Source organism: Ceratotherium simum, chromosome 1 (assembly GCF_057802395.1).
Source record: "Ceratotherium simum simum isolate JZ-2026a chromosome 1, ASM5780239v1, whole genome shotgun sequence".
Lineage (NCBI taxonomy): Eukaryota > Metazoa > Chordata > Mammalia > Perissodactyla > Rhinocerotidae > Ceratotherium > Ceratotherium simum.
In genome coordinates, this window is record NC_141900.1 from 95,034,088 (window position 1) to 95,051,254 (window position 17,167).

The window sequence follows — 17,167 nt, forward strand, 5'->3', positions numbered from 1 at the left end:
GGTAAGTGTACACTGATTTTTCAGTCTAATGAATTCTCAGCCCTTATATAGTACATGGGTATTAACACAGCACTTCGGTATTGAGTGAAGGAAAATTCAGATATACACAGAGGAGGGCAGGGCGCAAAAAACTCAAGAGACAGACAGTGCTGGAGCATTCAGTTACAGAGCCAACAAACCCCTTTTAATGCTTTAGCCAGTATGGGGTAGGTTTTCTGTACCTGCAGCAGAGCAAGAGCACACCCCAACTGACATACGCTAAGTAACATGTTCCCCAAATGACACCTACCAGGTCTGTTTCACCTTCACATCCTGGGGAGACACATATTTGGGTCTTCGGCAAACTTTTCTGACTGTACCATAAGCCAGGTTTTTCTGAACGAAGGCTGGAAAAAAAAACATTTATACACACAGGATGGCAATGTTTTATAAACACAAATTAAATGGGCTGGAAAGCTAATCCAAATGTGTAAAGCCCAGAATCAGTCTGCTAAAAATAAGGCAGTTTGACACATTTCAAATATTCATAAAGAAAATAGGTATCCTTAGGAGACTGGGTTTAATGAATAGATGAATGATTAGTAATTGACATATCAATTATACTTGAGTGCTTTTAAATTGTTCTTTCCAATCTTGTTTAAACTATTATTTTGCTTAGCAATTTTTCCCAGCTTGGATATAAAAAAGCTTCAGCCCAGTCTGAGACCAAATTACCACATCTTGAGCTAGTGGGATTTAGAGTTAATATAATAATTTTACTTCTATGACTTTTTTTTTAGTCTGACTAAACTGACTCTATAGCAGTATTTCTCAACCTTTTTAAACCTGTACCACCTTTCTTTTTCTTTTCTTTCTTTTCTTTCTTCCTTTCTTTATTTTTTTCCCCCAAAGCCCCAGTAGACAGTTGTATGTCATAGCTGCACATCCTTCTAGTTGCTGTATGTGGGACGCGGCCTCAGCATGGCTGGAGAAGCGGTACGTCAGTGCGCGCCCGGGATTGAGCCCAGGCCGCCAGCAGCGGAGCGCACGCACTTAACCGCTAAGCCACAGGGCCGGCCCAGTACCACCTTTAATAAACAAAATTCTTGCCCCACACCCACTGCCAAGATCCTCAGATTTATCCTGGGGGAGAGGGACACTGCCCCCCAAGTTAAAAAGTCAAGAATACCTACAAGTCAGATTAGATATCCCCAACCACCAGGAAAACCCTGTCAACTCTTACTTTCGGCACTTAGAGTATAAAAACAACTTTTTTTCATTTAAAGAACATTTTAATATTAATTTGTAGATGTCCAGAACTTACTTTACTGCATTTGAGCATACACTGTGTGATCACCTAGGTGTGTGTCCCTCATGCTGTAGCCCAGATAGTCGACAAGAATGGGCACTCCTGGGTGGTCCCCCACATTCTAATCAGGAGCCCATAATCCAGACATGGCTACCATAATCCCTTCTGTTATCCACTGCTCAACCTCCCATCAATACTCTGCTAATCAGCATACTAAATGGGCTTTTATTGGCCTGTCGACTAACATCGTGATGAATCTCAAATAGCTTTCACTGGTGAAATTAAAAGTTTTCAAGATACGTGGACTGGCTAAATATATGCGAGATTCATCTCCTCCTCTCCCGTGGACAGGGCAAAGTGAAGCCTTTTCCCTAATCTACCCTTAAAAAGGATACACCAGCTAAGTCCTTAAACAAGCCCTGACCTTGGGAATTCTGCCCATCTGAGGCCAACTAACAGATGTCAGAATTCTGCCTCTGGAATATTGGCATTTGCCTTGAGTGACTCTTTTGGGACAAGAGGCCCTAAAAGGACAGAGATGAGTCTTCCTCGATCCTACAGAATGAGTCATTTGGTCTGTTGTGTGTGCTTCTTAACAGTACTTGCTTCCTAAGAAATATTTAGTTACCAAGTGTGGGTGGCAAACTTGGGTCTGAGACTTGTTGTCACTATACCTAGTAGTGAGGTTGGGAGAGGAGAAGCTAACTCATCTCAAACTAGTTCTGTGGCTACCGTTATCTCACAACAACAAAAAAAGAACTGCCCATCCAAGTGAACTTGGGTCAGTCTGCTGTGAACACACGTTTCCTGCAGTTTGCAGTGAACTGCACGCGTGTGCTCTTCCCCAACCTCCTCCTGACTTTCGGTTATGTCCTCTGGGGGTACTGCCTAGGTTAAGCATGTTAAGGCTGCATATGACATTTCTGGTTTATTTGTTTTGATATTTTCCATATTCTTAAAAGAAATATTTCCAACTGTCGTCAGCAGCAGTCAGACGGGTGCTAGTTATATCAACTGGATCTTCAGGTCAGTCCTGACTTGATTACTTCATGTATCTCTCACTGTCCCCCCTTTAGTGCACTGGTGTTTATCAGACTGTAGACTGCAAACCACCTCACATACGGTTGGTTTTCTCCAGCAGACACTGAAGGCTGGTAGGCAGTTCTCACTGCAGAATAGAAGAAACTTCTAGGTTCTCTGAAGGGCACATCGAGGGGGCAGTGATTCTACATTAAGCAAAAGCAACTGGCTAAAAGCAGGCAGGCAAAGTGATTTTAGGATAATTCACCAAATACACTTTGCTGCCCTCCACATAGAAAGTCCACAAAAATAGAGAAAATGATAAACTGTGTTCAAAGTAAGGCCCTCTTAAATCCCTTAAAAGGTGCTGAACATTCGCAAGGATTCAGAGTTTAAAATGTGAATTTAAAGGCAAAACTAAATTGAATAAGACTGGACTGATAAATCCACGTGGAAATGGCTTAAGAGAAGCCACAGAAAAACTAAAACTTAAAAAAAAAAACCTCACAAATCGGCCACTGGAAGAACGGCCAAAGTGTTTGGCCTGCTTCTGTCTGTCTGTCAAGGCAAGCTGGACAAATCACTTAAGGCCCAGTTTCAAGACACCATGAGCACACGAAAATCTGCTCCCCAGCAGCTGTTAATTACAGTGTGTGTCTACCACGTGTTAACCTGGCAGTCCATCTAGGCTGAAAGCGCCTACAGAAAAGATATTAATGCTGCCCCGCCGGGGAGTGACGAGGCTGAGCTGCACAGCAGAACTGTTGACACTTGTCAGGGACTGAGGCTAATCCTCAGACACAGCGAGACTTGTCCATGGCCTACAGGACAACCACCACTGCACACATGCTGACCCTCCACACTTTGGGTTCCTGTTCCCTCCTCGGGGTTCTCTCCCCTCACTCCCCCAGGCAGCTTCTCCTCCATCCCACTGGGCTGGCATCATCTGTTTTCAGGACTGTCTCCCTTCCAGATGGGCTGCACTTCAGGAGCAGGGACCACCCCTCCCTTTTCTTTCCTGGTCCTCAGTGTGTATACGGAGCTTCTCCAGGGTTAATGCAGAAAAGGCAGAGCCAAGAGATGGCCAGGCCCTGCTGGGAGAGGGCAGTGGGTCAGGAAATACCTCTGAAGTCTAACTCATATTTGTGCTTTCCGGCCTGGAACTTCAGAGTGGCTGCCTGGGCATCAGACCCCGGTGTACAGTAGGCTAGGTAGGCCTTCTCCAAATCACTGCTGCTGACGGTGGTCACAGGGTGCTCCATGCCCTATAAGGGAAAAGCCAGATACTTCATGACGCCAAGAACCTACAATGATGAAGAAAGACACTAAGTGCTATCCACACCACACCACAGACATGCCCACAGCGGATATTCACATCATAGAGGAGGTCGAGGAGGGAAGAGCCAGGGAGCAGGGGTGTGGCAGGAGGCACAGAATAGAAGCTGACACGACTGCCTCCTAAAAGCTGCCAGGGAAAATGAAGATAGTAAATATGGGTCTTGCTAACCAGGATAAGTGGGATGGGAGCAATGGAAAAGAGGGTATTTAGATTACTCATAATGGATGATACAACCAATTAAATGAAGGTGAAACACCAACAGTGAACTCGCAAATGCTGCTTGACTGATGGCCTGAGCAACACTGCCTCTTCTCCATCTATTCTTGTTCCTGCCATCCTTGAATCAGAGTTCAGGCCTCACCCTCATTTTCTTTTTCTGGTCCCTTGGAGAACTCTTCTATTTTTTCAATTATCCATTTTGATCCCTCATTCTCTTTCCAATTACCTACAGGACATCTAAGATTTCGGGATGGACTGAATTTGAATGCTGGCTCCCAAATCTGTTTACTCTATAACCTCAGTGAGTTATTTTAACCTCTCTGAACCTTAATTATCTCAACTCTATAACAGGAATAATAACAGAACTTAAATCACCCTCATATCATTATACACGCGTACCATCCTATCCTCAAAGGTCTGGAAAAATAATTAAAATAAGGCATGCAGAGCACTTAGCACAGTGCCTGGGAAAAAAAGCAAAGGTGTGGCAGAAATCTCAGGTGGCTATCTGGATACATGAGTCTTAAGTTTGAAGAGGAATCTGGTCTGGAGACAGAGATGCAGAGATCACTCCAGGTGGCCACCACTGTCAGAAGAACAGGGGTATGGGCCAGATCTTAGGAAACCCCAACATTCACAAAGAGGAGGGGAAAAAAGAAGCCCATGAAGGAGACAGAAGAGGAGCAAGAAAGCCAGGAGAATGAGGAGAGACTGGGCAACAGGCTGGGCGAAGGCTGGAAATGCCATGGGATGTGGATCTGGCCCTTTACCTGGCCGGGTCCCATCTCCTGCAGGTGCTCCACGAATAGTGATCAGACAAACAAGTAATGGGAATAGAAGTCAGATTCTGGTGAGTGGAGGAATAAACGGGGGTCTTCTTTCCTTCCAGGCAGAGAGGGATGGATTGTTCAGGTATGAAGGGTGCGGGCAACTGTGGGGCTTTTAGATCACGGCAAAGGAGATCACAGGAAGGGGGAAAGTGCACAAGGTAAATCAACTTGAGAAGCCGTGGAGAATAATCCAAAGAGGATACAGGTTGGGGTAATGCATCCTGCAGCCCAACACCTCAGGGATGTCAACTTCAATGCAGGAAAATTCAGTGGGCTGAGACCAGTAAGACCTTTATACACAAGATTAGGTTATGGGCTGAATTGCGTCCCTCCACAAAATATATATGTGGAAGTCCTAACCCTGAGTACCTCAGAACGTGACCTTATTTGGAAATAAGTCATTGCAGATGTAATTAGCTAAGATGAGATCATACAGGAGGAGGGTGGGCCCTAATCCAAATGACCGATGTCCTTATAAGAGGACAGCCACATTAAGACAGACACGGGAACGCCATGTGATGACAAGGCAGAGCCTGGAGTGATGCAAATACAAGCCAAAGAAGGCTAAAGATCACCAGCAAACCACCGGAAGCTAGGAAAAGGCAAGAAAGGATTCCCCTACAGATCTCAGAGGGAGCAAGGCCCTGCGGACACCTTGATTTCGATTTCCAGCCTCCAGAACTGTAAGACAATAAATCACTGTTGTTCTAAGCCACCCAGTTTGTGGTACTTTTCTATGGCAGCCCTAGGAAATTAATACAGAGTGGAAGCAATTTGGACTTGAAATTTGGGGGTATATTCCAAGCTCAGGCAGCAAAGCACCCAGCTTTTCTGAGAAGCAACAGAAAACTGTGTTCAACTGGCAATTAGCAGAAAACTAAGAAAGAAATCCAAACATGGGGTGACACCAGAAGAGTGTAGGAAAGGAAGAGCTAAAATGGACAGGTCACCCTATGAGGGGGTCCAGCCGATGGTACAAAATGAGACCATGCAGCTGAAAGCCACCAAGTCCACAAGTGCACACGTGCACCCACCAGCATGTGGTGTGTCAATAACACCCACATACAGGTCATCCCCAGAGATTCTCCCTGTTCTAAATGAGGTTATGCACTCCGACTATACTGCAATAAAGGAGTAGCAGCATAAAAAAGAAAAGGGGAAAACCCTAAGTGTGGGTTGTTGGGAGGAGAAAGGCCTCCAGTCCCCAAAGTTGTGATGACCCAGTTTGCGAAGTTACCCACGGAAACTTACTTTCTCCTGGGTTGCCCCTAGGGTCCCCTGTCATCCCACTCGGCTCCCAGGGAGCTTGTCTCCCCCAGAAGAGGGACGAATCACCAGAGGGATCACCAGAGGTTGTCACATTTGCTAAGTGTTTCTCGCCTGCCATGTTGTCGCCAGGTAAGCTCCATTCACGGAGCACGACCAGCCCGTTATCCTCTCCCTTCCTGCTCCTGACCAAACTGAGAGCGATGCTAGAGAGCCTCCCTGAACAAACCCACATGGCAGGGAAGGCAGAAGAACTCCCAGGATGCTCACAAAGGGGACATGAGCGGGGAAGAGGGTGGATGGAGCAGCCGACGAGGAAAGGCTGGTGCTGGAAGAAATGGAGGGGAAAGATGAGGGCTCAAGGCCACTAAGAGTAACCATGTCCAACTGACCAGTGGGCATGGGGCAACAACACCTCTGTCCTTCAACTGGCCAATGTCTATGTCCTGAGGACCTGCTAGGCACAGGCATTGTCCTTGGCACGAGAACACATCAGTGGCTAAACAGAGACAAAGCTCCTGCCCTCATGCAGCCCACGTGACAGTGTCCCCAGAGAAAAAGATATTCTAAGTGTAGTTAAGAACAAGAAACTAGGGCTGGCCCCGTGGCTTAGTGGTTAAGTGCGCGCGCTCCGCTACCTGCGGCCCGAGTTCGGATCCCGGGCGCACACCGACGCGCCACTTGTCCGGCCATGCTCAGGCCGCGTCCCACATACAGCAACTAGAAGGATGTGCAACTATGACATACAACTATCTACTGGGGCTTTGGGGAAAAAAAAGGAGGGGGATTGGCTACAGATGTTAGCTCAGAGCCGGTCTTCCTCAGCAAAAAGAGGAGGATTAGCATGGATGTTAGCTCAGGGCTGATCTTCCTCACACACAAAAAAATAAAACAAACAAACAAAAAAGAACAAGAAACTAAAGGTTTAATATAGCCTTTCACAACCCAGAAGAGTACAAATGTACAAAGAGTACAAATATCCCAATTTTCATTCTGGAGAGGCTGTCCCTATAGAAATGGTGACCTCCCTGTACAGGTACCTCTACAGGTGACCAGGGGCCTCCTTTTAATCTGATCCATCAATGAACATCTTCAAATAACTGACAGCAGCAGTTGTTCGATCCAGATTCCAAATCAATACCTGAAATAAGTCAACTTTCTTATACCTGCCCACCTTCTGTAAAGTTACTGCTACAGATAAGGCAGAGAGCCACCTTTGAAAAGCCTTAAACTTTATTCCACAGCTACACAAACACTCCTGCACACACAAGCACTTGCTCCAGAGTTACCTGTTCAACAGTAGAAGAGGCATCTTTCTACCTCATTTAACAAAACCCATGAAGAAACGTGCTCTCACTACAACTTATATTCATTCAGTTCTCATGAGCCAACAGATAGGTAATCGTTCAAAGATGGAACCTCACACAAATGAACTCCAAATTATCTAATTTTGCCATAATTCCCTTAAAGTGAGTGAGTCATAAGGGGATCTGGGGATCACTGGCTCTGTCAAGGACTCCTCAGAACAATCCGCCTGCTCATGTTTGGAATGGCTCCTCCATCACTGACCCTCAGGAGGAAATACTCGCCTTCTTTCCATGACACTTACTTGTCTTCCATATTCCTGCCAAGAATCAAATTCATCCATCCAGTACCAAACCCAGTCAGTGGTGAGAATGAAGTGTGGAGGTCTGGTGACTGAGGAGGCCGTGGAGAGGCGACGAGCCTGGGCAGCACCAAACATCATGGAGTCAAAGTTCAGATAATCAAGGTGAAAGTTACTGGCCGACTCAGCACATAGGATCCTGCAAAAGAACATGAGAGGTAAACTGAAAATTCCACCAGCCAAATGAACACAGGCCCCTCAGCTTCCACCTGTGATCTTCTAGATGCCTGGCTGGTAGATGTGAATGTAAATGTGATCCGCACATTAAAAAAAAAAAGGGGGCCGGCCCCGTGGCTTAGTGGTTAAGTGCTCGCGCTCCGATGCTGGCGGCCTGGGTTTGGATCCCGGGCGCGCACCGACGCACCGCTTCTCTGGCCATGGTGAGGCCGCGTCCCACATACAGCAACTAGAAGGATGTGCAACTATGACATACAACTATCTACTGGGGCTTTGGGGGAACAATAAATAAATAAAATTATAAAAAAAATGTTTGATAGAATTTACCAATAAAACTTTAAAAAAAAAAAAAAAAAAAAAGTTTCCAAGGTGGGGAGGGGAGGATTGCTTTTTAAGATCAGTTTTGCTGTGCAAAAATAAAATCAGAGTAATATGGAAAACTCATTATCGTGACAGTCACTATGCAGAAAATGGTGGTTAAAATATTCCTTTTTAAAATGCACTCCTGAGCTAGCAAGAAAGGGAAATCCTTAGAAGCCAAAATAAGAACAGTTAACATATATTGAGTGTTTAGTGCGTGAGCCAGACCGTGTAGTATCGTATGTATTAAGGGATTAAGTCTTCATAACCCTATGAGGTTGAGACTGTTATCTCCATTCACAGATGGAAAAATAGAAGCCCAGGAAGGTTAAGAAACCTGTCTACGGTCAAACAGCTAATAGATGGTAGAGCTGGGGTTTAAGTCAAGCAGTTTGGCTGTATGGCCTGCACTCTGAGCCACCAGGATCTACTCCCTTTCCAAATAAGGTACTACCCAAAGAGCAAGCGGACAGTATGAAACCAGAGAGAGGAGTGAGTGCTAAAGCCAGTGGCTGTCCAAGGGCAGTGTCAGTGAGTAACGACAAAGAGCCCTACTTTAGCAGCAATGAGGGAACAGAAAAGAAACGTAGGGTTTGAGTAAGGTCAGGGGTTAAATCTCAAAAGAGATACTTCTGCATAAAACCAGGATCCTAAAGACTATACACATCCTTAGTGAATAGGGCTGGGGAGGCGATCTGCCTTACAAGGGTAGTCAGCAAGGAAACTTGCCTGTATCAATGTTGGCTCTGGATGAAGAAGAAAAAACCTGCCCTGAGAACTCATAAACCACTCAGATCTCACAAAAGTTTCAAGGTGATTCACAATTCCTGTGTGAGAATTAACTCTAAAGACCCACAGAGGCAGTTCCCAGGGATGTAAACACAAATCCTCTCTGGAGGAATTCACCTTCAACCCAGGCATCACCATGAGCAAAAGTCAGCAAAAACAAATATCATCAGCCCACCAAAGAGAACAAACATTAGCGTTCTCAGATGCAAATAAAAAATCATCAGCCCACCAAAGAGAACAAACATTAGCGTTCTCAGATGCAAATAAAAAATACGTATCAAGTTATTTTTTAAAATGAAATTGAGTATCAAAAGTATAAGAATCAAGAGACTATAACAATTAACTGAGTAAATTTGAAAAAAAAAAACAGAGCCTTTAGAAGTAAATAATATAATAATTGAAATTTTAAAATCACAGTTGATGGGACACACTGCATCTCAGACAAGGGTGAACTAGTGAATTGAGTGACCAAGGTGAAGACATTTCCCTAAATGCCGCAGAGAGAATGAAAGAGAAGTTAAGAGACATAAAAGATAATGTCAGAAGATCTTATATATCTAATTGGAAGCCTAGAGAAGCAAATACTTGAAGAGATCTTGGCTAAGGAGCTACCAGAATTGATTCAATATAAAGCCTCTGACTCAGAAAGCACAACAAATTATAAGTGGAGTAAATAAAAATAAATCCATACATAGACAGATCTTAGTGAAACTGCACAACACCAAAGAATGACAAGATATTAAAAGCAGCCAGAGAGAAAAAACAGATTACCTACTGTACTGGGTTGAATTGTGTCCCCTCAAAAGATATACTTATGTCCCAACCCTCTGTACCTGTGAATGTGACCTTGTTTGGAAACTGGGTCTTCGCAGCTGTAATCAAGTTAAAATGAGGTGATACTGGAGTAGGGTGGGCCCTAATCCAATGACTGGTGTCCTTATAAGAAGAAGGAAATTTGGATACAGACACAGAAACACACAGGGAGAAGGCCAAGTGATGACAGAGGCAGAGATTGGAATAATGCAGCTACAAAACAAGGCATGCCAAGGAACAGCAAGGACTGCTGACAATCAGCAGAAGCTGGGAAGAAGCAAGGAAGGATCCTCCTCTAGAGCCTTCAGACAGAGTGTGGCCCTGGTCTCATCTTGATTTCTGACTTCTAGCTCCCAGAACTCTGAGAAAATAAATTTCTGCTGTTTTAAGTCACCAAGTTTGTGGTAATCTGTTATGGTGGTCCTAGGAAACTAATACACCTACATTTAGACTAACAGCTAACTTCTAAATAGAAGCAATGGAAGCCAGAAAACAATGGAATCATCTTTGAAGAGTTGGAAGAAAATACCCAATAAAACTATCTTTTAAGAATAAGGATGAAATAAACACACTTCAGACAAACAAAAAACACATTTGTCACTAGACTCTCACCAAACCAACTTCTAGGAGATGAACTTAAAGAAAGAAAATGATCTATGAGGAAACATAGGAACAAAGGAATGGTGAGCACACAACAAAATGATAAATGTGTAAGTTTAAGCAAAGATTGACTGTATAAAACAATGCTAATTTCTAACTTCTGGGATTAAAAAAATAATAGAAGCAACACACATAGCACATCTTATGTGTCTGCCATTGTTCTGAATGTTTTACATATGTTAACTCTTTTATTCTCAAAATAGCCCTTTGATGTAGGAACTATTATTTTACCTAACTTGATATTTGGGGAAACTGAGGGAAGGTTAAGTAATTTGCCCAAATTCATACAAGTAGTAAATAAGTTTGAATGGAACTAGTCAGAATTTAAGTGTTCAAGATTCTTTTATTGTTTGAGAGAATGATAAAAAGTATTGATTAACTTAAGTTGTTAAGCTCAAGTTTGCTAACTTAAAGGGCCTGTTTAGATTTCTAAGCACTAAAAGAACAGAAACAGTATGTAACTCCCAAACTAATAGATAAGGAAAAAAAATCAAGTGAGGAAAAGAAATATAAGACAAGACCAAAAAGAGAAAAGAAATATAGAAAAAGCAGGTCAAATAGCAAAAAACTAAGATGGACAGTAGAAATAAATTCAAATGTATAGGTAATTACAATAAATATAAATTAACTGATTAAAAGACAAAGATCGTCTCACTGGAAAAATATCTAGTTCTATGATGTTTACAGAAAATATATCTAAAATTAAGGACAAAAAAGCATGAAAGTAAAAGAACCATGAACAGTAACAAAAGGAATGCTGGCATAGTTATATTAACATCAAACAAAATAGACTTAAGGCAAAAATCATTACTAGAAATAAAAAGCATCACTTTACATTACTAACAGGCTCAACTTACTAGGAAGATAAAAATTCTAAACTTGTATATACTTCATAACAGTTTTTAAATATATAAAACAAAAATTGATGGAATTACAAGGAGAAACCGAAAAACTCATAATGAGTGTTAATACACCTCTCTCAGTAACTGATGATAGATGTGTACAAAGCAATCAATAAGGACAAACAGAAGACTTGAATGACACAATTAACACACTTCATCTAACACCACATCAAAAAGACTTTAAGCATGCATAGAACTTTTACCAAAACTGACCACGTACTACACCCATAAAGGAAGTCTCAAGGAAATTCAAAGAATCTGTTATTAAAAGGTCCATACTTTCTGACTACAATGCAATTCATTTGAAATTAAATAAACTAATTTTAAAATACACTTAGAAATAAACCATGGGTCATCTAATATATGACATCAAAAGGACAAAAGTTCGTTCTTACTAAAACAAGAAAAATACTAATAAAATTAATAAATCTCTTCAAGATTGATTAAGAAAAAGGGAAGGGGGAGAAGAAACATTAGAAATGTAAAAGGGGACAAAATTAAAGATGCCATAGACCTAAAAGGGATATTACAAGCAATTTTATGACAATTAGTTTGAAAATGAATAAAATGAACAAACTCCTGGAAAAAACATAAACTTACCAAAATCATCGCAAAGAAAAACAGAAATCCTGACTTGTGCTATAACAGTTATAAGAAATTGGGTCAGTAGTTTAAAATCTTCCCACAAATTAAACATTAGGCCTAGATATTCTTATAGACATATGATCAATCATTCAGGAAAAATTTTACATAAATTTTTTCAGAGAACAGAAACTATCCCAATCTCTTTTTTATGAGGCTAGAAACTTCTTAAGATATAAACTAGGCAAAGATAATATGAAACAATTATAGACCAATCTTAAACATAAACGCAAAAATCTTAAACCCCAATTACTGGAATCTAACTTCAGCAGTGTGTGTGTTGGGGGGGGGCGGAATCTAACTTCAGCAGTGTGTGTGTGTGTGTGTGTGTGTGTGTGTACTTTCAGCAGTGTGTGTGTGTATGTGTCTACTTTCAGCTGTGTGTGTGTGTGCAGGCCATCAAAACTAAATCCTGCTGTGTCTATGCACTGAAAAGTCCAGGCACAAAGCAGACACAAGTGACATATTTCATACCTGTCTCTTCTGGGATCGCAATATGCCTCTTCAATAATCTCCATTTTGTCCAAATCCTTCCACCTGCCTCTGTCCAAGAATTGCCAACGATACGGCAAATGGAAATGAACTTTATTGCACTTATCTAAAATAAAAATATAAAGAAGTAAGACATCTTGGCAATACACAGCATGGCCTAGCACCATGGTTCTCAATGGATGTGGTGCTGCCCCCTGACCTGTGAATGTTTTCATGAGGTCAAAGGTTCCATCCCTGCAGAGGGCAGTCTGACTAAGCGTTATTGCCACATATGCGGCATGTGGATGGACAGCAGTCACACCAAAAACAGAGCCAGATTCATCTTGACTAGAAATCACAGGTGGGTCAGCAGTGTGGTTCCAGCCCACTTTGATCTTTCTGGCTGCTAACACACTCACCTTCTCCTCAACACATCCCTACTTCCCTGAAGGTATTTACATACACTACTCTGCCCCTGTTGATATACAAACAATGGCCTAGGTCTATGGTTTCCAGCCAACCACTCCCTAGCACTTCCCACCTGCCTCACCTTGTCTCATCCTGGCCCCTCACTTGGAATGCCGCCCATACCCTCTCTCTACCTTTCAATACCCTATAGGAAGTTCTGGTACATCCTTTCAGGGGAATGTTGTGAGAAGAAAGGGAGACAGCAAAGAAAAGCAATGGGAAGCTCTCTGCACTCTGATACAGACCTACCTCCAAGATATATTCTATTAGTTAGAAAGATACTTGAAACCCACTGCAGCAGGCACTCCGTCAGTGCCTCATTTGTGCCCAGCAACCTTGCTATTTGCCCCATGGAACAAGAGTGTTGATATAAGGGCTGGAGAGAGAGAGAAGCATGTGAGAGCCATCAAAGCCCCCACCCCAGTTCTAGGATACACGCTACCAGCCCACCCCACCAAGCAAGATGCACTGCCTCTTCCCCATTAAGCCTGGAATCAGAATCAGCTTTCACCATCAGGCACAGGCATTCTTGAGAATTAACAGAAGCAGACAACCAAGAGTCACACAGGAAAATAACATGGACAGGCAGCTAACTCAGAGAAGAATCAATACCTAAGGAAATAATTAGTAAACAGATCAGGGGTAACAGCTTAACCTAAACATAAAAGCTAAACCCACAAAACTTACAGAAAAAAAACCACAGGTGAAACATTTTTGTGGGCTAGGAATAGGCAAAGATTTTTAGAACACAAAAAACAAACTATAAAAAGAAAAAACAATTAAAATAAACATCAATATTAATATTTCTTCTTCAAAAGACACCATAAAGAAAATGAACATGAAAGACAGACTAGGAGAATATATTTTCAATAGCTATATCTGACAAAGACTTATAAAAAGAATATCTAAAACTCTTACAACTCAATAATGAGAGATCAAACAATCCACCAAAAAAAGGACTAAACAGTCATAAAAGATCACATATTGTATGAGTTCATGTAATATCCAGGGAAAGCCATAGAGACAGAACGTAAACCTGTAGTTGCCAGAAGCTGGGGGGAGGGGAGAACGGGGAGTGACTGCTAATGGGTACAGGGTTTCTTTACAGGTGATGAAAACGTTCTAATATTGACTGTGATGAGGGTTGCACAATTCTGTCACTATACTAACAACTATTAAATGAGTGAATTGTATAGAATGTGAATTACACTCAATATCTCAATAAAGCTGTTATATATTAAAAAAGGCAAAAGATTTAAACAGATACTTCACAGAGTATGGCCAATAAGCACATGAAAATAAATGTTCAATATCATTAATGATCAGGGAAATGAAATTAAAACCACAATGAGATATCACTACTCATTAATTAGAATGGCTAAAATTTAAAAGACTGACAATACCAAGTATTGGCAAGGATGCAGAGCAACCAGAACTCTCATACATTGCTGGTGGGAAGGTGAAATATTATATCTACTTTGGAAGACAGTTTGGCAGTTTCTTATAAAGTCAAACACATTTATCATACGATCCAGTAATTCCACGTCTCTTTACCCAAGAGAAGTGAAAACACATACACAAACAAAAACTTGTACATGAACATTTATAGAAGCTCTATTTGTAAAAGCCAAAAACCAGCAACAACCCAAATGTTCATCAACATATACATGAATAAACAAATGGCAGTCAATCCATGCAACAGAATACTACTCAGTAATAAAAAGAAACAAACTATGGATATGCCAGCATGACCGAATCTCAAAAATCTGCTGAGTGAGAAGACGCCACAAGAGAATACAGGCTGTATGATTACATTTATATGAAGTTCTAGAAAAGACAAATGTACAGCAAAGGAAACCATCAACAAAACGAAAAGACAACCTAACAATTGGGAGAAGATATTCGCAAACCATACATCTGATAAGGGCTTAATCTCCAAAATATATAAAGAACTCATGCATCTCAACAACAAAAAAACTACCAACCCAATTAAAAAATGGGCAAAAGACCTGAACAGACATTTCTCCAAAGAAGATACACAGATGGCCAACAGACACATGAAAAGATGTTCAAAATCACTAACTATCAGGGAAATGCAAATCAAAACTACAATGAGATATCACCTCACGCCCGTCAGAATGGCTATAATTAACAAGACAGGAAACAACAAGTGTTGGAGAGGATGTGGAGAGAAGGGAACTCTCATACACTGCTGGTGGGAGTGCAAACTGGTGCAGCCACTATGGAAAACAGTATGGAGATTCCTCAAAAAATCAACGATAGAACTACCATATGATCCAGCTATTCCACTGTTGGGTATTTATCCAAAGAACTTGAAAACACCAATTTGCAAAGGTACATGCACCCCTGTGTTCACTGCAGCCTTATTCACGATAGCTAAGACTTGGAAGCAACCTAAGTGCCCATCAAGGGACGAATGGATAAAGAAGCTGTGGTATATATACACAATGGAATACTACTCAGCCATAAGAAACGACGAAATCCAGCCATTTGTGACAACATGGATGGACATTGAGGGTATAATGCAAAGTGAAATAAGTCAGAGGGAGAAGGCCAAATACCGTATGATTTCCTTCATTAAGTAGTAGTTAATAACAACAATAAACAAACACATAGGGACAAAAAAAAAAAAAAAGAAAAGACAAATGTAATCTATAGTGACAAAAAGTAGATCAGGGATTGCTGGGAGTCAGGAAATTGGGGAGTGAGGATTAACTGTATAGGAACACAAGGGAAATTTTTGGAATGAGGAAACTGTTCCGTATCTAGATTATAGTGATGGTTACATGGGCATACATATTTACCAAAACTTAAGGGTATACACTTAATATGGGCGAATTTTATTGTGTATTAAATATATCTCAATAATGCTGATTTTAAAAACATGCATATATATGTATATATGGCACATATTCCCTGACCTAGCATTCCATTTCTAGGCATCTAGCTATGGAAATACACGTGTACTCAGATGCTCAATGGAACATTACTCTAATTGAATACCACACAGTTGTCTTTAAAAACAAGGTGGACTTACATGTACTAACATGGAAAAAATCTCCAAGACACAATGTTAAGTAAAGGAAACAGGTTAAATAATAAATATCACACGTTCCCTTCTGTTGAAAAATGTGTAAAACAAATATCATGACCACACAGCACATGTTTACCTTTGGGGAAGGTTGAAGGAGGACTTCAGACTTTACTCTGTATTATTTGACTCTTTTACAAAGTGAAAGTATTCATGAATTGCTTGGGTAGCTTTTAAAGACTGAAAACGAAACAAGAAATTTTGGTGGTTGTTTTTTAAGAGGAGTCACCAAATTTAAGGAGGAAATTTTCTTCAGTCAAAGCCCAGGACAGCAGTAAGAAGAAAACAAAGGTTTAGTGAAAATATAGACATACACATACACACAAGAATTGCTACTTCTGATAAAAGAGGGACTGTGGAGAGAAACCCCCCCACTTAAAAAATTACTTGTCCCCCCAGAGCAAACACAGGTGTCTCTTCCTCAGGGAGGGCCTTCCTGGTTTCTAAGGCATCTCTAAGTCTATGACCAACTTTTATGAGGGACACTTATTTTTGTTCCCACTAGACTCAGCATCTGCGTCTTGTGCAGGTCTGTGGCCTCATGCTAAGCTGACCGAGGGTCAACACTTGGCACTCACTTGCTGCATGAATCAAACAGTTACGTTCTCAAAAACTCATCTACGGTTTGATTTTTAGAAACTCAAATAATTCCTACCATCCTCAACTCAAAGTTCCTCACCAGCTCATGACTAAGAAGGCCCCGACCCTCTCTGGAAGGGGGAGAGGACCTGGTGGGGTGGCCTCAGACCAGAGCTCCAGGAAAGAGAAGCAGTTATCCCACCTGCAAGGGGATGAAGGAGTTTCCTCTGACTTACCTTGAAAGCTACAACTTTTCCAGATATGGTACAAGCAGATCTGATCGCTCTCGTCTTGGTTAGCAGTATTTGAGGACACAGAACCTGAACTGTCTCTTCTTTCTACAAAGAAACACCAAAAAGATGCATCAGCTTCCATCAAAGTTTCTGCTATGGGGTTGGAGTAGTTCAAGGCACAAAGGAGAGAAAAAAGGATTCATTCATCTCTCTGCACGAGACAAAAGCGGGCAAGACAATCTCACAATATCCTGTAATGTTCTGGATGAAAGCACCCTCAGACATGCAGGTCGGCCCCTCCGCTTTTTAGGGAGGAGCCAGGGAGCCAAAGGC

General features: G+C 41.6%; 1 protein-coding gene across 2 annotated transcripts in view; it reads right to left on the reverse strand.

Moving 5' to 3' along the window:
* The window catches only part of PARP12 (poly(ADP-ribose) polymerase family member 12), a 36,831-nt gene that overhangs the window by 10,907 nt on the left and 8,757 nt on the right, over positions 1-17,167 (reverse strand). For both annotated transcript variants that reach the window (XM_087431674.1, XM_087431667.1), the window contains exons 4-8: positions 16,838-16,939; positions 12,446-12,569; positions 7,572-7,767; positions 3,432-3,573; positions 290-386 (exon numbers count right to left, since the gene is read on the reverse strand). In XM_087431674.1, coding sequence (XP_087287800.1) covers positions 290-386; positions 3,432-3,573; positions 7,572-7,767; positions 12,446-12,569; positions 16,838-16,939 — 661 coding nt within the window. The remainder of the gene's footprint in view (positions 1-289; positions 387-3,431; positions 3,574-7,571; positions 7,768-12,445; positions 12,570-16,837; positions 16,940-17,167) is intronic.